The sequence below is a fragment of the Augochlora pura genome, chromosome 2, assembly GCF_028453695.1.
Source record: "Augochlora pura isolate Apur16 chromosome 2, APUR_v2.2.1, whole genome shotgun sequence".
Lineage (NCBI taxonomy): Eukaryota > Metazoa > Arthropoda > Insecta > Hymenoptera > Halictidae > Augochlora > Augochlora pura.
The window spans coordinates 13,141,808-13,162,259 of NC_135773.1; the positions used below are offsets into that span (position 1 = coordinate 13,141,808).

Here is a 20,452-nt window from a genome sequence, read left to right on the forward strand (position 1 = left end):
ATAACTGACCAGTAACCATTTCTATCACAATTTAACCGTTTAAATACTATTTGTATTAAGAACTATCAAATTAGTATCTCTGTTCAATTCATTCTGATTTGTGGTAAATGATGTCACAACAACATTGTAACTTACAGATCGAAATCTTGCGATTACAAGGCTCTATAATTCCCATTAAAGGCAGTTTCGTCGACCTATGACTCCTCGGATAGGAATGTTCTTAGCAACGTATAATGGAGCGAAAGAAGCGTTCTCCAAACGTAGGAGGTATAGAAAGTAGCAATTGGTTTAATAGTAGACTGACCGAAAAACAATCGCACGGAGAGAGTAATTATAGAAATCTTGTTTTTCCTAGTCATGAATGCAACTCTAGGATAACTGATGGAAAGTAAGATTATACAACTGTGTCGAACCAAAGGAAGCGCGTCTCAGAATCATCATTTTGAATATTCAGCACCCGTATAATGATGCACGATACGAAATTATACGTGTACTCGTGCACCTTTTCGTGATAGTTCTCGTAATTAATTCTACACGATTATAGCCTATTGTCCAGATGATTTGAAACATTGATATATTGCATTTGACTTGATCATTTTATTCACAAATACATAAAGGCTACTACTGTATAAAATAGAACATTTTTATAATCCTTGAGCACTTATTGCTCCTAACGGTATAAGACAAGTTCAAAAGATAGCCTAATCGAATATCTAACGCGTGTATCTAAATTAAAAATGCGGAATGCGTATGCGAGAATGATTCAGAATCGATCTGTACAATGGTTTTGTGGGGGAGAGTCGAGGAGAAAGAACACATAACAATAATGTTATGCGGAACGTGGTTAGAGGAACACGGTTAAAGTGAATCATCCACGTCCACAGGCACTTACATATATGCGGGGACACTCATCGTTGGAGGCATTTCACGCAGATGGCTGGAGTGGCGCGTGCCCCTGGATCCATAGTGGTGGAAGTGCCGCTGCATCCCGTTTTATGGGGAGAGCCCGACCCCCGCGCGTGCACATACACGGATGCGATGCCGATAGGGAACCGGAGTAACACCTGGCCCTTAAAAATAGCATTGGCGTGATTTTCTGACGGCCCCCGTGCCACGTATGCCACAGCAGATAACGAAATCACCATAATTTTGACCTGTGAACGATTATTGAAAATTCAGTTGATAGCACCAAAAGTGGATGTTAAAACTTATCATGGTAATTACACTTTTTGCATTTTTTAGTCCCCGTAATAATGATATATTTATACAGTAGGATTGAGCGAATGTTATTCAAGTTTTGTGGGAACGATTGCTGCTAAATAGTAGGTGACTCACAATTATCGGTTATTTCAAAGCGTACGAGAGAAGTATGACTAACAAGAAGAAGTTTAATCAAACATTATATAGGTCAGTTTAAGATAAGCAGCCTTTAAGTTTTTAGTTCCTACATTTTAAAACGAGCTGTCCCGAATTGTTCACTATTAACTACAGTAAATTTCAAAAACTTTTAAGCACGAAATGAAGGTAACTCTAAAGCAAATATTCCAGGGAAAATATCTTTAAAATTTAAGATGTAAAACTAAACTTTCGTCTATCAAAATCGATAAGAATAACTGACTGGTTATGAAAACGCAAAAAGGAATTATGGCTACTTAGACAGGAACAATCATCGGTTCACTAACGACTGTACTAAAGTCTCGACGCAAAAGCCAAATTAAAAGGAAGAAACCAGGGTCAATGGCCATAATGAACAGAACCGATCAGTCAGACATCCTGTTCGCACCAATGCTATAATGCATCCCTATCGCGAGAACGCGGCTAGTTACGCTTTGGCGGTTACACATGAGCCACACATGCCGGGATTACACGGGGGTACGCGTACTGGTTAGAGAGGTGAGCAGCACCCCATCGACGCTATACAAAGGAGAAGGGGAGGAGCTCTGTTTTCATGCGAGTTGGCTTGCGAGTCTGAGGGGCGGGGAGGTAGCGCGACTTTACGGGTGGAAGTCGGAAGCAACTCAAGCGACTCGATCCTCAATACGAGTCAGTTGTTGGCGAAGCCCCATTACGTATGGATCGATCGCGTCGCCGACTTTATCGATTGAGGATCCACCGCTTATTAAACCGTCAATTAAAAAAAGAATTATAAACTCTGGTGTATCAATCCAACATTTCGTCAAACAAATTTTGTTACGTTCCTATTATTACTGTTACTTTACCGTTTCTACTGTGAGTTTTTACCAACGTTTCTTCGAAGACAAGGAACTCGTGTGCTAGTCGTTTAAAGCATCCTGCGTTGACGCGATAGGCCATCTTCACGGGGGTTACGATGGACACCATAAGGTCCTCCGAGCACGCGACCTGTGGGAGGGTCGTCCCGCTCCGCTGAATCGTGAAACCACCCCAGTGCGTGTTGAACTATACTACAGGGTTCATCCTTACTTGTACCACCAACGGTGAAACGGAAGAAGCTCTTGAAAGACATTGAGTGAAGGAACCAGAAGTTAGAAATAAGTTTCGCTCGATTATAAATCGACGTGAGAAATATGAGTGCGTTTAAAAGACACCAGAGTAAAGTGTTCTGGGGCCACATGGAGGCGCAGGATCAAAGACGGTTGGATCCTTTCGCCAGGACGAAGATATCTGAGGAACTGGAACCGGAAGAGTCCTCTACAAGCGTTAATGAAAGCGATACCGTTGAAAACATTACAGCGATCCATGTCTGTCCCGCAGAAAACAGGCAGGATTTGTATTCCCTGGCATCGGTTTGCGACGGAGACGTAATGACGCAGACGTAAGTGCAATTGAACTTTCAATAACGAGTGCATGAAGTGCAGAGTGATTCTTCTTAAACGCATTCGCTTTAGAAGTCCATTTCTCAACTAGAATCTTTCTGGAGATTTTAATGCTGATAAATTTGCCTTTATGCTGCGTTTGAATTTAATCATTAGACTGCACATGTTTATGCAAGTTTTATCAGTTTAACTTATTTTAAAGAAGCTCGAACGGGATGGTAGTCAATGCGTTAAGAGACCTTATGTTATAGAGGCTTTGATAGAAACTCTGTCTTAGGATGTTTCTTGGCGATTTTACGGAAAATATTTGTTCCACTATAAGACTCTACAGAGATTCCTAATTTCCACATATTTTTTCGCAGGGCAACGATGGACATAGAGAGCGAGACAAAAGAGGATGAGGACAACGTAGTCCTCGCGAACAGATCTTGTAGCCCTATGAGTCACGATCTCAGGAGCCTAGATTCAGGATTCTCAGATTCCGAGAGATCGCATTGTTCCGAACTTTGCGAGAATGAAACTCCAAGACGTCGAAGAAGACGCAGGCTCAAGGACCGACGACAGGGTACGCATTCGAGGATCAGTTCAGTTTGGTTGGACAGATCTATTCCGAATCCCGTATGCACGTCAACGCCCAAAGATTCCAGAATTTTGCCTAGGAAAACAACGCAGCTCGATGCACGTCCTGGAAGAAGCGTGTCAAGAACGCACAGGTAATTTTAGTATAAAAGACTTAATCTGAAGATAATAGATAAGGCAAATGTTGGGGATCAGACATTTTTCTGAGGACTGATCTGAGACACGCCGATCAGTTGATCATGCTGCTAATTAATTTTGTACAATTCGTTACTGGAGTCTTAATAACTTTGTTGCCTCGAATAACCAAGACTTTATATATTAAAGAAAGATAATTTAAACACGTAGCATGATGCTTTAAGAACTTATGAATCCTCTGTGATTGTTTTTTATAATTTTCATGAAAATGCATTGCGATCGTTCGAATCTTACGAAAATCATTGTAGATATTGAATGAACTTTTAGAGAAGTCTAATTCGTTTTTAATCGGTCTGCGCGTTGTTTCACGCGTTGGTGCCAATAGTACAAGATCAAGGTGCTCACTGTGAAGGGCCATTATCTCTGAAACTAAGCCGCGCCTTGTAGCCGAGTGATAAGGTGCGACGAACGCGTGTTTTAAGAATATGAATCGTCACGATAGTGTGTCCACGCTGAGCAAAGCGATAGGAATGCATCACGTAAGGCACTTCCGACGTTGTTTCTTCCGGCGTTTCGTAAACTCTCACCCCTGCAAGATGGCTGAGCGATGCGAGTACGTACACGGGTCGTCAATCACCAGGTGCATCGGAATTAGTTCAACCGATCGTGCGGAATACTAAACGCTTCGATCACACGCATCGTAATGCAAATTACAGTTAAATCTACTTTATCGAACTGCATTTAGGCTGTTCATCTTTGAACTACAAAATCAAAATAATTTAGTTAATTAAACCAGAAGTGTAGAATTAAAATTCGTCGTCTTTAACTCTTACAATGAACTTCCATTCAAACAAATTTACTATAACTAGACTGGAAAAATTGGATAAGTATAAGAAATGAAATTGGAAAGATATTAATGAATTTGAGAATATTGTTACATTAATGTCGACTTAGAAAATTTTCGAATCATATAAAAATTGATACTGTAGTTACAACAAACGTTAACGTTTAAAAATGAACAAAGTATTGTTATCTGAGCAAAGGAGAATTAGCATACATATTCACACATTAGGTGCAGTAGATTATTCGACAGCAACCAATAAATTTAGTATGTTTGCACATCAAGTAGACGAAAAGCACGCATGTAATTCTTGTCCACTGGAACAATAAATTTGCAGTGCGGTATGGTTTGTTTCCGTATACTTTTTTCGGAGCAACTGAACAGAGTCAGCTTGCACACATAGATCGTTCGGTTAATATTCAAGGAAGTGAATAAAGTAATTGTTATGTGTGACGTGTTCGGGAATCGTAGATTCAGCACTCGTTATATAGACGATAACTTTGGAACGGGATTGGAACGTGCGGGAAAACTCCGGGGCATCTCGTCAATTAACATTGATTAATACGTACGTCGATCGATCCAAGGATCTATGATACAAATTATTGTGCTCCTCAAAAGCAGAGCAGTCGGTTATTCTAGATTCTAGAATGACGTTGCCGATTACTGCGGAGACAAATGATTTACATACCCGTCCCCGACAAATCGACATGCGATGCGTTTTCTATCGAGTACGTCAGAGATCGGTTGTGTCCGAGCCAAGATTTCATTCAAATGCGAATCTAATTCTCGGAACAAGAGGCATAGCCATTTATTCAATGGCAGACGAACTCGAACATAACCAATAGTTATGGGCTTAATCAAATTTCTGCATTGATAACAATTTCTTTTATTTAATTCAAGAAATTCTTTCAACTAATCTGACGCGCATAATCTGATTAGTTATGCTCATACCGTTGCCTTCAAGCTAATTACTAAGCAATTTTTAAAAACAGTCATTAGAAAGCTCCTTAATAGTTTTTGTTCTTGGAAGATACGAAAATAAAAAAACGTAGTGCAAAGAAACAAATAATCTCCTTCTCCTGCATAAATTCGTTGGGAAGGGCAAAGATCGAGCCTAGGAGAAATGAAAGCCAATCAGACGGCACAAAAAAGCATCACCGAGGCTTATTACCAGCATGAATGCGATGCGTATTCTTACCGTGATTGGAAAACAATTTTTCTCTTTTATAGCGTGTTCGATTTGAACTAAGATGATTCAATTTCCGCGGAACAGAAGCTCTCACGATCGGCAAGGCCACATGGCACGCGTTTACGTTCCTCACACCGCGATGCGTCGACCGCATGATCATAGCCATTCAGGACAATTCACAAAGATAAATCTTTTCTTCGTACTCATTTTTGTAAAACAAACATTCTTTCGTTCTCATCTTGTTCATTCTTTTGTTGGAATTTACTGGATTACATTGCACTCTATTAGAAACAGGAACTTCAGAGAAAATGAATGACAACTTGACAGTTTTTTGAAATTGTATTTAAAATACTTTCCTAAGAACAGTTATAAGCTATGTTGCATTTGCATCTGAAACGGAGCTAGATGATTCGAGGCATGTCATTACTAGCCTTCGGATTTTAGGTATTTATGAACTGTAGACATCATTTACGATTTTTCCTCATTATTCATTCGACAAATGCCACGTCTTGAGAAAGAGGCTCCTGAAACTGGTGTTGATTTCGAATATCATTACCGACGACAAATTGAGAAGTTCATTAGAAATGGGAATCCAGGTTTCTGTATTAAAATTTTAAGTTACCAACTTTGAGTTTTCGGTTTTGACTTGGGCCATTGCCGGTTAAATTGTGGCACCGTGTAGATCGAGACGTGCGGCCGTACGTGATTCAATGCAACGTGCCACACGGGGAATACGTAAATGAAAGAACGATGGAGGTTTGAGTCAACCTCGGGGCCTAAGATCCCAGACGACAGCGAACCCGGCAAGAATTCAGCCGCTACCGTGAATCGTTGCGCAGGTGATCGCGTACCGGTGCTGGCTTAGGCGAAAGAAATGGGATTCGGTTAGTCACCAGTGTCCGTGAAGTACGAGACTCTGGTTCCGGAGGTGACCGATCATTAGTCATCGTATGTTTGCTGTGTATCGCAAGTTTCGCCGCGGTTTCCACCATTGTTCGCGAAAGGGAACACCTGGTTATGCAGATTCGAATTGGACAGTGGTTGGGCCTTAACTATGCCCTGGCGACAGTAGTCGAGACCTCTGTCTAGATATGGCACGACTCAGGTAGCGTAGATACCTTTAATGACCCAACCCGCACTCTCATAGCTATTAAGAAACATTCGAGTAGGGATTATCGCTATGCTCGTCACTTCTTGTCAGTCATGGATCGTTCCGATTGTATTGATCTATTAGTTTCGGATAAGTTAAGTCGGTTGTCTTTGACTACGTTCTCAGATTAATCTTTATGTGCCCAATGTTTCTAGTACTGTTAAGTTGAATTATAACATACAGAAGATCATGTATTTAAAATGTGAACATATTATCAGAAAATTATAAAATTTAAAATCGATGAGAATTTAAAGCAGCTACTATTATTAGTGGAGAACTTTTGCAATCTTCAACGTTTTCGTCAAGTTTTTCAAATTTAAAAACCGGTTGTCGAATTTCACACGCAAACCGGTTTCTCAAAACCTTAATCGATACATTAGGCAGAAAAATGTTCAAGTAAAGTTGACACTTAATGTCTAGTTTGTAACGTAATTTGTTTTCTGACAGTCCTCGAACAAAAAATGAGTAGCTTTGTGTTACTGAATTTTACCAAACACATCGATTCATTTTCAGTAAATTTAGAATACGTAAATAGGGTAGAAGTGAACTATTTGTATCTTGAGTTTAGTCGTCGGTCTTCGATGTCGTAATTGAATTTCCCGAGCAAGTGGAGCAAATACTGATACGTCATGAAATAATCGCATACTTCCAGCGTTGAAGAAATTGTTTGCTTTCCCAAGTATGTTGATCTTACGCAATGGTATTTGCCGATGTTAAAATGGAGCGGACTTTTATTTATAATACCGTGCATTGCTTCAACAGTGATAGCTCAGGCGATACTTTAAATTCACAGAGTCAACTGTGATTATGATATTTCTTTCTTGTGCCATAATTAACGAAGAAGCATTTCGTTTTTAGAGTGGAAGAGGACCAAGTAGACGCGTCAGGAATCGCCCCGTCTGTATCCGTGGAAGACGAGTGCTTAGGCGATTTTCTATATACAACTGAGCCACCCGAAGATGCAGTGGAGCCAAGGACATCGGTGGTAGGGACCAGTTGTGACACTGAGACATCCTCGAAGTATTTTCTACAATCCAGAAGCTACAGACAATCGTCCTCTGTGAGAAAGTGGCTTGAGGATCTTGTGATGGATATTGAGAATGAGTGCATAAACACTCTTCAGAGTAAACCATTGCCCCGAAGAAAGGCTCATCAGTTTCTGTCAGAGAAAGATGAGTTGAAGGACTTGAAGATGCTCGCGTCCTTGGCCACTGCAGCTGCGAATAAATTGCTCGTCAGGGCCGACCAGTTCGATCGTCACTATCAGCACATATTCGAGTATGTACATTTATTAGATATCAGTAAACAATTCACGAAAAAAAACTTCGAATATAGATAACATCTTTTTTTTTAGCAAAGTGGCTCATCTGGAAGCTGGTCGATCCGAGAAAGAACTTCTGCGAGCTATTGAAAACGATGCATTCTCTATTTTGTCAGAATTAGGAGCACCTCAATCTCGCAGAATTCGTCAAAATAGTTTGAAGGAGATTCTAGCACAACTCGAGGGTCTCAAAAACTATGTAGATAGTGCTTTGGACACGCGACTGGACTTTTACATCGAGGTATGCAACAGTACTCCTCTTAAAAATACTATTATTTGATTATTTTAATTATGCTTTCATTCTAAAATCAATATATTTTTCTAGAAAATAGTCAGAGGACTAGAAGAGGCGCCAAAAGATGACACAACGGTAGCTAGAGGTGCTCTGGCAGCATTGACAGCGTTGGGATTAGCAGGACCAAGAGCAGGGAACAGTATCGCCAGATGTTCGGGCATCAGAGCCCTTCTAACATCCTTAATCACAGCTGCAAAGACATCTAGCGACTTTGTGGCAGCCTCTTTACGCGCGTTGGCGAGTGTCTGTAGCTCCGCTGTTGCAATTAGTCAATTTGTCAAGGACGGTGGTCCAGAAATATTGACAGACTTGTTAGCTGCGACGGCTTCTTCAGAAAAAGAGAAAATGGAAGCCACAGCTCTGGTGGTACAGATAACAGCTCCATGGGTGAATGCTTTGGGTCTGCCTGATCTGGAACCTTTTGCAAGGAGTCTAATAACTTCTTTGAATCGTTTAGTCGAGAGCACTAGTTGTAGTCAAACGTTGTTGCTCGGAGCAGCCGCGTTCAATCATCTATCCAAGTCTAAAACTTGTGCTACTGTAATATTAAAGCACGATTCTGTGAAGAAGTTACTGAAGAGCGTAAAAAAATCAACTGGCAGTAATGTCTGGTTGATGGAGCAAGTTGCGGCTCTTATCAGCGAGTTAGCGCGCATCCCTGAAGCAAGAGCCCACTTAGCAGAAGCCAGGGCATCCATTGCACTGGTCTCTTTTCTCAGAATGAGACCACCAGGTCTCGAAGACGCCTATGGACGTTTAGAAATCACCGCAGCTGCAGCCTTGACCAGACTGTGCGTGGATCCAGAGATTGCCAGGCAGGTTGTCGCTGTCGGCGGCACTGATTGTCTTCCTTCTTACAAAGCTAATGATCTCTTGATAGAAGATGAAGAGCAGATTGAAGCTGGTCTGCTGAGGTATACAAAGTCTTTGAGAAGAGCGTGCAAAAGAGCCGAAAAACAGATTGGTATTGCAAAAGCTAGCGATTACAGTGAAATCAGTTAGAACTTTTTAATATAAGACTTTTTAGAATGTAAATTTTATAATGTCTTGTAGAAAAGGAACACTTTAGTGTTTAAATGTATAGGTGTGTAACAGTGGTAGGTATATTTATTAAAAAATTAATTTTATTGTATGTACATGTAAATACATCGTATAGTACTTAAAATACTGTATTAGAAAAAGTGTTGTTCATTATACTCTGCAGGTACAATATTTCGTGGAATAAAATTGTAAATAAAAGTCAGCATGTAATAAAATTTTCATAAACTTGTTTATCAACAAATGCTGTAAAATGATCACAATGCAATAATTCTTCTTGTATATAATTCGTCTGTAATTTTCTATGTCACAGCATTGTTACATCACTTTTATGAAATATGTCAATTGTTGTTTCTAAACATGGTCTTAGTTCGAGGTCGCAAGCTCCTAATACGAACTTTCCTTCTGGAGCTCTAAAGTAATCTAAACCTCGTCCTATTTTAATTATCCAACCGTTGCTAAGTCTGAAAGAAAATTAAAATGACAATAGAATGTAACTAATGTTAATAAAGAAATATACAAAGATACTTACGTTATCTGTCTATCATGCAAAGTATTAGAGTATTCAATTTCGAAGACGATGAGACAAGAGGATAAACTTGTCTTCAATTCTTCTAATCTTGCTATTTGGTTCTTTTTGTCATCTGCATCAAGAGTAGTAACCAAACGTATTTTGGATAGTGCATGACATTTTCTTGCAGCCAATTCACAAAATCTCACCAGATTTTGGCACTGAAAATAATTTGTATTTGTTATTAGTAAAATTATTAAATGTATCAACCTTTTGACTATGGAGTAGGCTGCCTTAAATGTCAGATTGAGTACTGACATTACAACTAAATTATCAGAGGAGAATGCGATTAAATTCGAAAAGGCAAATATTTCGAAAAGGTAAATAGTTTACAAATATTTGTTTCAATGTCATAGTTTTCAAGATTTCAAGGTCATCAATGTTTGTTTAAACTTAAGTGTATACTTTTATTAGCGTCACCTAATGTTTAAAACCAGGATAACTTTTATAAACAATGGTATGATAATCCATGTGCGACCTTGGCTAATAAAAATAAATGTACTAGACATCCTAACTAATTCAAGCACTCAATGAATCTTGTTTATGTTATAATATTAAATAGTTTAATTTAAGGAATTGTCAACAACTTTAAAATTTTAGAAAATGATGATCTTGAGACAAATTTATCTTATACATATAACGGTCATATTTGTTCCTTCAAACTTAATAATGTTTTCTAATGTCAATATCTAATCTAATCTTAGTATGACTCTTAGAGTTAATTAAATGAAATGAAACTTTTATAAAACGGTACCTGATGAAATGCTCTTATATATGGATCTTCAATAAGAATGTATTGTACAGTTGCATCTAAGAATCTGCCAAATACAGAATCATAACCATGACCTATACTGCCACTTTCAATTTTAGTCAATTCTCGGTAGGTTCCAGCTGCTTTCTTGTTGTCAATCAAGGTCTTCAATTTTTCTGCTCTATCTAAGTATTCTGATGCCTTCATACCAAAATGTTTCTTGCTAACTCCATCCTTTGTCTCTGCATTGTTTTATTACTAATTCTTCAATTAATCCATATACTTGAGACAAAGAAGCAATATAAAAGAATAAAGTAGAAATAGATTTGATGTCAGAGAAGCAGTAATAGGGAAATGATACATATACAAGATTAATTTTTAGACTCCTTTATCAAAGATATTGAAATATAAGCAAATAAAACATATAAGCAAAATATATACCTTTCATAGTATCAAGCAGAATTTGAACACCTTCTTGGTAAAGTACTAAAGCCATTGTGTACTGTTCATTCCTATCCATTTCTACTGCCCGCTTTAGAACGGACGCAGCGGCACTCTCCATTTTATATATTTTACAAAATTATATAACATCAGTATGTTTCTATAACGTAAGACTAATATTCCACATAGGATACTTAACTTTATATGTCAATACAACCAGAAACCTAACGAGTGCTTCTTTGAGTACTTGAACTTACTTCAGCTTCAACCACAGACTGAAGATGTATAGACTCTAAACTTATTAAGATAAGCTTTCTGTGCTAAAACAATCGACTTATCGACACAGTCAGAAATACCACAAAGAAAAATTAACAAAATCTCTTACCTAATATTTCTATTTTTAAATTGGTCTTTCGGATGAGAGTAGAGCTGTATACAAAGAATTGAAACATTGTTGAGTACATTTTTTATTTCTAGTCAAAAACAATCTTCACCATATTCAGCCATTTATACTATTGGTTCCAAATTACGCCACCAGGGACTCCACTACTTGGCTAGTTTCAGTAATACCTGTTTCAGCATTTTGCCACGTACTAATTGGTGCTGCATTATTCCTAAAGAGCGTTTTCTGACTTCGCAACAAGAGGAGCTACTATTCTCAACACAAATAATTTCCATTCAACTAGTGTCCATTGATATGAAAAGTTTGTCATCGTAGATACGAAAAAAACATGACAGAAAATAGTACTATCACAAAGACTATGAGTAACCAGTACGTCGATTATAGCATCAACATTTAGTAAACGCAATTTTCATTCAAAAGAAGTGAATATTTTTAATTTTTTTTTTCAAGCAATGTCTGCAGTAAGCGAACGAACTACATCGAATGGGAGGAGTATTTCATGGCGGTAGCGTTTCTAGCTGCGAAACGAAGTAAAGATCCTTCTACTCAGGTTGGTGCATGTGTAGTTAATAACGAAAAAAAAATTGTTGGTGTTGGATACAATGGAATGCCAACCGGATGCAGCGACGATGATTTTCCCTGGTCTAAAAACTCCGAAAACTATTTAGAAACTAAATATCCTTATGGTAAGTTAAATCATAAGGGGAAGAGGTATATTTTTCTTAATTTGAAATGTGATTGAATTTCAGTTATAAAATTTGTTTATTCTATTTGTTAATATATGTTTATGTTTATAATGTATTATTTATAGTATGTCATGCAGAACTTAATGCTATTTTGAACAAAAACTCCAGCAGTGTTAAAGATTGTACCATTTATACTACTTTGTTCCCTTGCAACGAATGTGCTAAAATAATTATACAGTCAGGAATCAAAAGTATTGTGTACATGTCAGATAAACATGCTAAAGCTAATGGCACAATAGCTTCTAAAAGATTGTTCGATGCAACAGGTGTTCTATATAGGTATATTTATCATGTCAGTTATTTTTATTTATTTATGTTTAAAGGAATAACATGGACTTTATTTGTATGGCCATTGAATGTATTTGTAATATTGTATTTTTTATATTCGTATTGATTAATCCTGCAATGGCACACAAATCTAAAGGAAGCAAATATTTTTCGAATAAAAGAATTATGAAAAGAGAACGCTTAATATAATAGTCGTTATATATTATTTATCAAGTGTACTATTGCAGAGTTAAATTTAATAAAATCATATTCTTCAAAGTTTTTGAAATTTATGATATTTCGTTTCAGACAATACACTCCAAAAAACGATAGGATAGTGGTTGATTTTAAAAATATCGATTCGCAAATGTCAGTATTAAGTAGTAAAACTTCTCAGTTATCCCTCACTTCGGAGAAGGACAATAAGTAAAGTAAGTACAACATGGATAATATAGAAATGCAAAAAAATAATTTCTGCATCCGTATTCCATAACTAACGCGTATAAAAAATTTAAAATCATTTTTGAAACATGTGAATGTTATTTTTTCATATAGTAATATAAACATTGGCCTTGAAGTGTCGGTATGCAATACTCACAGTTTATTTGATTTGTTCTTGATACTTTGCAGATTTAAAATATAGATTAGAATTATTAATGTGGCAATGGTTTTATGTCTCAAAGAATTTCTACTTTTAATATCAACAAAACTGTTTTTACGGCACTGCTGGACGCTGACGCGTTTGAAGAATGAGTTACCAATTTATGTGAAACGTTCTATTGGGTTCAGGTGTTCACGGAAATAAAAAATACTTCATTTTGTCCAATTTTTTTTCACCTTTAACATTAACCACATGAGGTTTATAGAAAATAAATAAAACAATGTACAGAAGGCGAGAGAATTTTTAGCGATAATACAAAGATACTATATGATACTTTTAAGGTAATATTGTCTGCAACTGAGTTGCAAATCATTTCCTGTACAGGTGTAAACACTGATACAATAAAGTATGGCATGATGGAAGTACGTAACAAGTATTCATCATTTAATTCTTCTCCATGAAACGACGGAAGGAAGGGCGTCGGGTGATACGTGATATATTTTTCATGTTGACTCGTTATTAATGTAACAACAAAGAGAAATTGAACATATTTTTTGATATATATGGTAATAATAATACGTTTATGTACATACTATACATATTCCAGTTTCTGTCTGTAAAATATTACTTCATTTATGTTCGTAGTCACAACTATAATGAGGACAATTACATAAAGAAAGTAATTATTTATATTTATATATTGAATTCATCATATAGTAAAATATATAATGCAATGAAGGTGCGTGTGCAATCTTAAATATACAGATATTAACACTTACACAATAGCATACGACCATAAGTCTCGTTTAGTTTCGAATGGGTTGACATTTTCGAGTGAATCGTCTAAACTAAATGATAATTGCTTACCGCAAATGGCAGTGATGTTCTAATAAAATGACTAAAAATAAGAAATTATCGAACTTGTGGTTTGTAAAAACATCAGCTTCTCCCATTTTAAGTCTCTTTAGAGTAACGTATCATCTTAGTCGTTAATCGTATACATTACAGAACTATTATACGGAATCTATATGATGAATTCATTTACATGAGGAGATGGAAGAGGATGCGGACCAAGGTAATCTTATTTGTCTTGATCCTTGGATCAAAAACTAAGGTCTTGAAGGCTAATATGAACTGAATCCGACTAAGATCGGTATAAAATATACCATCCTTTTGGTTGGTATTGTTTATTTTCCCAAAGATTTTTTCGCATTATCGTTATTAGCGCGATAGAAATTCTTTAAATTGCAAATAACAACCCCCGGTAAAGATTGGAGCGTCTAATGTACCTGTTCAATTTGCAGTCTGCTTCGAAAGGCAATAGCTTTGCTAAGTGTCCAAGCGTACTTGTAGAAAACGTATCAAAAGAAAAGCAACGTTAAAAATTCGTTAACACTTCAGTAGATGCATGGCGAAACGACGGCGTTTATACGATCAAAGGTATCAAATCGTTTGATACCTTTGGCAAAGATGAATTAGCACATTACCCACAGGCCGATTGTATATTGTAAATCAACATCGAAATAACTAATTACACTGTTCAACGAATCTTAACTTTTGCTTTCGAATAAACCGATTTTTAATTCTTTTACATTTTCTAGATTCTCAGTTTTCTAGAAATTTTATTTTAATGGAGAAAGTATTTCTTCCGAGAAGATGAATTTCTCCTACAGTTGAGTATGACAGTGGGGAATGATGTATACATAAAAATTTACAAGAGCTATCTATTGTTTAACGGATTTAGAAAGAAGTATTGGACAATGCTGGTCATCTACGGTATCGTTTACGATAACTTACTAGGGTAGCCCTGAGAAACATTCCATGAATTTACAGAAGATATTCGGCCCACCAGTCAGTTTTGCTCTGGTTGTAATTATTGTAGATTATTCCATCGTTTAAATTTCCCGCCTGGAAAGCGCGCAGATTCGCGTGGGTGATTCAAATATCGGTGAGTATACATTACCATGGATGTCACTCGATGCAATTATCTGTTTATGATTACCGTCGCGAGTCCGCTTCGAGCGATTCTTTCTCTCATATTTTGTGTGGTTTTGTTTTCGTTCGCTAACCAATATCAATTAATATTAATCGGAGTTCAAGATCAATCGATCGCAGAAAATGATACATTTCTATGACTTAAGTAAGGCAGGAGATGTGTACATATAATGTGATTGTATATATATTTATATGTATTGTTAAAGGTAGTAGCTGAAAGTATGTACAAATATTATCACTAATTTGTAGTATCTGCATTTTGCTGAATTTTCTTCTGTTCGCTCGAGAGGAAATTCACGCAGCTAATAAATATATTTTGCGTCGGTAATATTTTGAAAAGGAAAGAGAGACGAAAAAGAATGAAACAAAACTAAATGAGGTAATCATAAGATCGGTTCTCGGCTGGTGTGCCGGTAGACTTCCAACGTTATTATTTTATTTAAAATCTCTGTAATCCGTTCGCGTACAGATGCACGGCAATTCTTCTTCTTCCCGTTGTTCTCTGTTTCTCTTTTATATTTCCATCGTTCTGCTATTCGATACTTATTGTTTCTCGATTTATGATATACTTTGGTAAATTGCGTACACAATACGCAGCTTATTGTTCTTATAGTAACTTTCACAGACTTTTGCGAAATGGACACTACTCCCGTTTATTGACTGTTTTCGATGGAATAAATCAGGGCTCCAATCAGAACGTAGATTATTACCCTGGTTTGAAACACAGGAATAAAGTATACCTGTTATGTACTTGTATGTGTGTGGCTGTGTGTCTGTTTCATACATCGCTCATTTTCTGCAATCCAGAGGTGCAACTTAAAAAGTCAAAATTTTAAGAACAAATTTGAGTGTTCCAAATTATAACTATAATCATTATATATATAATTACGATTTTATATATATATAAAATCACAATCTTACAAAGTGATTGAAACGTTCATTTACTGATAAGACAATGTTTCGATTTATAAGATATTGTTGATACGACTGCTTTCAAAAAATGTCTTTCTTTCTTTCTTTAACAATCTTTATAAATTACAATTTATAATTCTTTCAAAATTCATTTGGCTCATGAATGCAAGACATCTGTAATTCAGTCATTGCAGGAAATAAGCGACAACAGTGTGTGTCAATCTGTCCTTACTTCCCCGAAAAGCTTCAAACAGTATAGTCTTGCGACTGAAGTGAACTAGAAGTTAGTATGCGACTTGGAACAAAGTCTATTCGAATGTAGCGACGAACATGCGTGTGGTACAATACAATAATTGGATGCTCGATGATCGTCTCGTTTCCAGACTCTACACAGTAGAGTGTATTCTGTAGACATCGCTGAAAATAGTACACCTTAACATCGAGTAGAAATATCTCCTAGAGCGCACGCGCGTATGAATGTATACAAGTCTTATATTTTGTACCAATGTGTTAGTTTTCGCACGTCATTTATATTTTATACACTGCACCCCCGGTACTAGCCCCCGAACGCGCGTTTTTTTCCGATCCCCTCAGCAGCCGACCGTGATATCCGAAAAAGAAGATAATTCCTCTTCACTGAACGTCACACAGAATGTCCTCGATCCAGCTCCCGTTATCTCTTCACCGTTGGATCGCGGCGTTCGTTAATCTGTCCCGATCGTTAATTATTATTTAGCTACTAGCCATCCCCCTCTGGTTGCCCGCGGTTGTTCGTCCACCTAAAATTTGGGATCACGGCCTTGGAGTCGCGCGTGTAAGCGCGGCTCGTCGTGTTGTATAATTTATTAAAGATTGTTTATCCAGCACTGTCCCAGCACTGTTTTCACACAACATGAAACCCTCCAGGAACAGTTCCGTGTATAATACATGTGACTCTATCTCGTAAATGAATATCCGCCAATTTGTTTGCGATACTTTTCCCCTTCATTCACTATGTCTTCTCTCTCTCTCTTTTCTTTTTCGCTTCAGTTCTTCAGCTATTCCATTCCCTTCGTCAGCGTGTCTTCCCATCGTCTTTCTTGTGATTTCCGTATTACCCAAAGGTAGCGGTCAGAGATGCTTTGCACAGACACCATCCTCCACCTCCTCATTTTCGTTCTCCTCTTCATCATCGTTATCTTCCGGCTGTACTCTGTCATCTTTCTCTTTCTCTCTCTCCTCCCTCTTCCGTCGCCTTATACTACGGACTAATTCAGCGACGCTGACGCGCGCGTACCTGGATCAGTTCTTGATTGAGTTCTCTTTCTCCTGATGGTTGGCGGTCGCCTTGGTCTCCGGCCAAAAGGCGGTTGCATACGGGAAACGCTCATGGCATTTGGTCATGTAATCGGCTATCGTGTTCTCGCAGTCGCCGAAGTCACCAGCACGTAACGATTCGAGTACTTTCGTACAGGTCGGTATTGTCACGCCCTCTAGGTTGTCGATATTCGTCACCTGAATTAGAGCTTTCATTTGGGCCAACGGGTCCAGGACATACATCATCTTTGAGCCTTGAAGCAGGTGCGGAAGTGACGTCGGATTCCTCTTCAGGAACTCCGCATTCAACTGGCCTGCCGTAGAGTTGCCGTAGATGCCTGAGGTCTGGTGGTGCACAACCTCTCCGACTGCACCCTGTAACGGTGTACGGCTGGTGTGCAGGATGAAACGCACCAGACACGTGTGCAGTTCCGGATTGTTCGGGTCCAGACCGTGAGCGCGTTTTATCGACTTCAGCATCAGCAACGTGCGACCTGGAAAAACAACAACGCAACGCGTTTCAATTAGCCACCGTTCAGCCTCGGTTCTTTTCTGGGCATTGTGCGTACGCTGTTATTAAGACGTCAACTGGACAGGGTGTCGAAAGACTAATGGTCATCCGTTTAAGTCGTACAGCAATGAGGCTGTAGCTATAAGACTACGGTATACAGAGTGGATTATTTAAAACAGTTCTCTTCAATATCTAGGTGGTAGAATAAATGCATCTTAGATGGAACTTGCTTGGCTCCTGGTGCCATTGTCCTGTTATAGGTGGAAGCGTATAAGTCGAATACTACAACTTGAAGGTTATTCAAGAGTGTGTTTTGAAAGTCATTCGACGAACAGCACGACAGCCAAATAACAAGTAATTATTGATTATAGTAAGATGCTTGAAGTAAGCATTTTTGAATGCTTGCATACCTTTGCGAATGTAGATTTCGAATGCCATTAGATGCGTCTCTATTCTATCCGCAGCCAAATCTTGAAGAGGTTGCAGGAACTTGATCGCCTGCTCCAGAGGATCCTCAACCTATAAGCAACGATCACTTTCAGGTCTTGCTTCAATTGTTCAGCACATGATCCATAAATTGCAATCTTTTTACATTTACAGAATGTCTCGATTGTACAGGCAAGTATACGACGAAGTTTAACGATCTCGTTATGCGAGTGTAAGAAGAAAGACTAATGTCTAGGCCAATCGCTTTCACGTTTGAACAAGAACAAAAAATTTGTCACAATTTCATCTACCTTCTGTTAACGAAGTAACTGTTATAGTGATACACACCCTTTCCAATTTTTCTGGTATAAGTTCGTCCAATGTGGGTTGCTCGAGATCAGAATCAGTTTGCTGTCGCGATTTATTGTGCTGCTCCCTCTTCTCTTGAGCCTGGGCAGCCTGTTGCCGCTCCAGTTCAGCCTTTCTGCGTTGTTTCCTCTGTTTGTTTCTCAATTTCTTCAATTCCGACGGTGTCAAATTTTCTGCAACATAAGAACAACAATACTCGTTTACCCTAAGTTCAAAATCAGGCTCTCAGCAAAGAAAAAATAATAGAAAGACGAAGAAAGATACCATCCCTAGCTGACGAAAGCACACAAAGAGAAGAGTGAGACAATTTTTATTCCATGTACGCCTCCAGTTCCGGATGTTCCCAGATGTCGATAACGAGAGAATATAAAATTTCATTCGATTTAGAAGAAATATATAACAGTGAGTTGAATTAAGAAACTTATTCAACCATTTCGTATAAAAAATTCTTTATAATTTTATCAATTTTATTTCTGGTAGATTTAGTGTTAGGCAAGTATGTATGAAATCTTCATCGCGAGTCTGGCTCGTTATAATAACGTAAGGGATTAAGAGAAGGTATTCGAATAGGTATTTCACTTAACAAATATTTGTGCGTATTCTGCAATCGGGGCAAATCAAAATTCACAAAATTAGTGTCCACCGATAGCGTTCTCCGACGTTTCCTGCAGGGCGTCTCAAATTCATCGAATTACGCAAATCGCGCAGGTAATAACTGAAATTTTCCGTTGTCCTGAAATTCCAGCAGTGTAATATCATTCTAATTGCGGCAACGGTAAATATGAGAACGCCGCGCGACTGTCCCCGTGACTCTTTCGACATACAGAGACTTTTACCGGGCGGTCTGTGCCGACCAAGGTCAAACAATACACCACCCCGAGAACACAGAGCGCTGAGGCCGGTGCTAAAAGCAATTCCGCCGGTGTTTCGCAAAACCTTTTCTAACTTTTCCTCGCCTCTGGCCGCGGCCAGACCCACTGACAACAGTTTGCTGGGGTCTGGCATGCGTGCACGTGTCACGCGTGCACCTTGGTCACGTGCAGCACACCGCCTTTACTCGTGAGACAGTGACTGGAGCAAAAAGTCGAACTTGCCTCGGCTCGATCGCAATCGGTAGTCTGACGCGAAAAAATTCGATCTCTCCGCAATAACACGTTTATGACAATGGCTCCATCTTGGCCGCCTTTTCTCCGTCGAATCGAAACACCTTCACCGCCCCAATGTCTCGCGTAAGAATCGATAGAGATTTTACGCACTTGTGACGACGATAATGACTGCGAAGATATTTGAAGGATTTCAATCAAAATTATTCATAGGGAGTAGCCAGTTTTATTCGATTTTTGGTTATTATTTCGATTTAGGACAAAATGTTTGAACAGAGACGAAAATTCCGACACGCATTTTGTGCACCTACCTGACTACAAGAATGAAACTAGAGAGGTTAATGAAACCAATTTTTACAAATTTATCTAGAAATTTGAAAATTTATCAACTGGCGAATCTCATAATTCTCGTTTCTTGAGATTCTAAAGATACATTTACATGGAATGTGCACTAAAATCGCAAAAATCCGAGCGAATGCATTCCCGTTACTTCGATATAGCAACATGATACAAGTTAGTTGTAGCGTGCTTCGTGGATCGAGCGGGAAGATAAGTTAGCTTTTGATATACTTTTTTAAAAAATAGACTGTCGAAGAGCAGCTGGCCGAGCTTATTGCGCTAATTTCCGAGTACTTAGCTTGTTCAGTGAGCATCAACGTTTTAATTACCGCTCTATTAATGCAGTTTTATAACACACATGAAAATCCCGGCACGCTT

At 38.2% G+C, this 20,452-nt stretch overlaps 4 protein-coding genes across 6 annotated transcripts in view; 2 read left to right on the plus strand and 2 right to left on the minus strand.

Annotated features, from left to right (window-relative positions):
- The first annotated feature begins 1,978 nt into the window (after positions 1-1,978).
- Positions 1,979-9,870, plus strand: Insc (INSC spindle orientation adaptor protein). Its single transcript, XM_078186565.1, has 5 exons — positions 1,979-2,794; positions 3,158-3,508; positions 7,548-7,967; positions 8,044-8,251; positions 8,336-9,870. The coding sequence occupies exons 1-5, from the start codon at positions 2,547-2,549 to the stop codon at positions 9,305-9,307; spliced, it is 2,199 nt and encodes a 732-aa protein (XP_078042691.1). The 5' UTR covers positions 1,979-2,546; the 3' UTR covers positions 9,308-9,870.
- Positions 9,651-11,369, minus strand: LOC144473034 (MIT domain-containing protein 1-like). Its single transcript, XM_078186576.1, has 4 exons — positions 11,107-11,369; positions 10,669-10,907; positions 9,876-10,075; positions 9,651-9,807 (listed from the first exon to the last, which is right to left on the minus strand). The coding sequence occupies exons 1-4, from the start codon at positions 11,225-11,227 to the stop codon at positions 9,651-9,653; spliced, it is 717 nt and encodes a 238-aa protein (XP_078042702.1). The 5' UTR covers positions 11,228-11,369.
- A 286-nt stretch (positions 11,370-11,655) lies between these two features.
- Positions 11,656-14,245, plus strand: LOC144473042 (deoxycytidylate deaminase). 2 transcript variants are annotated; one of them, XR_013494492.1, is made up of 6 exons: positions 11,656-11,878; positions 11,960-12,195; positions 12,321-12,534; positions 12,832-12,953; positions 13,508-13,689; positions 13,769-14,245. XR_013494492.1 is itself a non-coding variant. In XM_078186588.1 (5 exons), exons 1-4 carry the CDS (start codon positions 11,838-11,840, stop codon positions 12,950-12,952), a joined length of 612 nt encoding a protein of 203 aa, XP_078042714.1. In that variant the 5' UTR covers positions 11,658-11,837; the 3' UTR covers position 12,953; positions 13,153-13,688. The 2 variants fall into 2 exon arrangements, 1 of the variants encoding a protein (XP_078042714.1); XM_078186588.1 differs by lacking the exon at positions 13,769-14,245 and having other exon boundaries at positions 11,658-11,878; positions 13,153-13,688.
- A 1,049-nt stretch (positions 14,246-15,294) lies between these two features.
- The window catches only part of Naa15-16 (N-alpha-acetyltransferase 15/16), a 61,171-nt gene continuing 56,013 nt past the window's right edge, over positions 15,295-20,452 (minus strand). For both annotated transcript variants that reach the window (XM_078186552.1, XM_078186544.1), the window contains exons 9-11: positions 18,612-18,805; positions 18,248-18,356; positions 15,295-17,820 (exon numbers count right to left, since the gene is read on the minus strand). In XM_078186552.1, the coding sequence (XP_078042678.1) occupies positions 17,312-17,820; positions 18,248-18,356; positions 18,612-18,805 (812 nt within the window). In that variant the 3' untranslated portion in view covers positions 15,295-17,311. The remainder of the gene's footprint in view (positions 17,821-18,247; positions 18,357-18,611; positions 18,806-20,452) is intronic.

Coding starts and splice junctions, on each gene's coding strand:
- Insc (XM_078186565.1), top strand. CDS start 2,547: ATGAGTGCGTTTAAAAGACACCAGAGTAAAGTGTTCTGGGGCCACATG. Junction 2,795..3,157: donor GGAGACGTAATGACGCAGAC/GTAAGTGCAATT, acceptor ATTTTTTCGCAG/GGCAACGATGGACATAGAGA. Junction 7,968..8,043: donor CACTATCAGCACATATTCGA/GTATGTACATTT, acceptor CTTTTTTTTTAG/CAAAGTGGCTCATCTGGAAG.
- LOC144473034 (XM_078186576.1), bottom strand. CDS start 11,227: ATGGAGAGTGCCGCTGCGTCCGTTCTAAAGCGGGCAGTAGAAATGGAT. Junction 10,908..11,106: donor TCTGCTTGATACTATGAAAG/GTATATATTTTG, acceptor AAAACAATGCAG/AGACAAAGGATGGAGTTAGC. Junction 9,808..9,875: donor TTGCATGATAGACAGATAAC/GTAAGTATCTTT, acceptor ATTTTCTTTCAG/ACTTAGCAACGGTTGGATAA.
- LOC144473042 (XM_078186588.1), top strand. CDS start 11,838: ATGACAGAAAATAGTACTATCACAAAGACTATGAGTAACCA. Junction 11,879..11,959: donor ACAAAGACTATGAGTAACCA/GTACGTCGATTA, acceptor TTTTTTTTCAAG/CAATGTCTGCAGTAAGCGAA. Junction 12,535..12,831: donor GCAACAGGTGTTCTATATAG/GTATATTTATCA, acceptor ATTTCGTTTCAG/ACAATACACTCCAAAAAACG.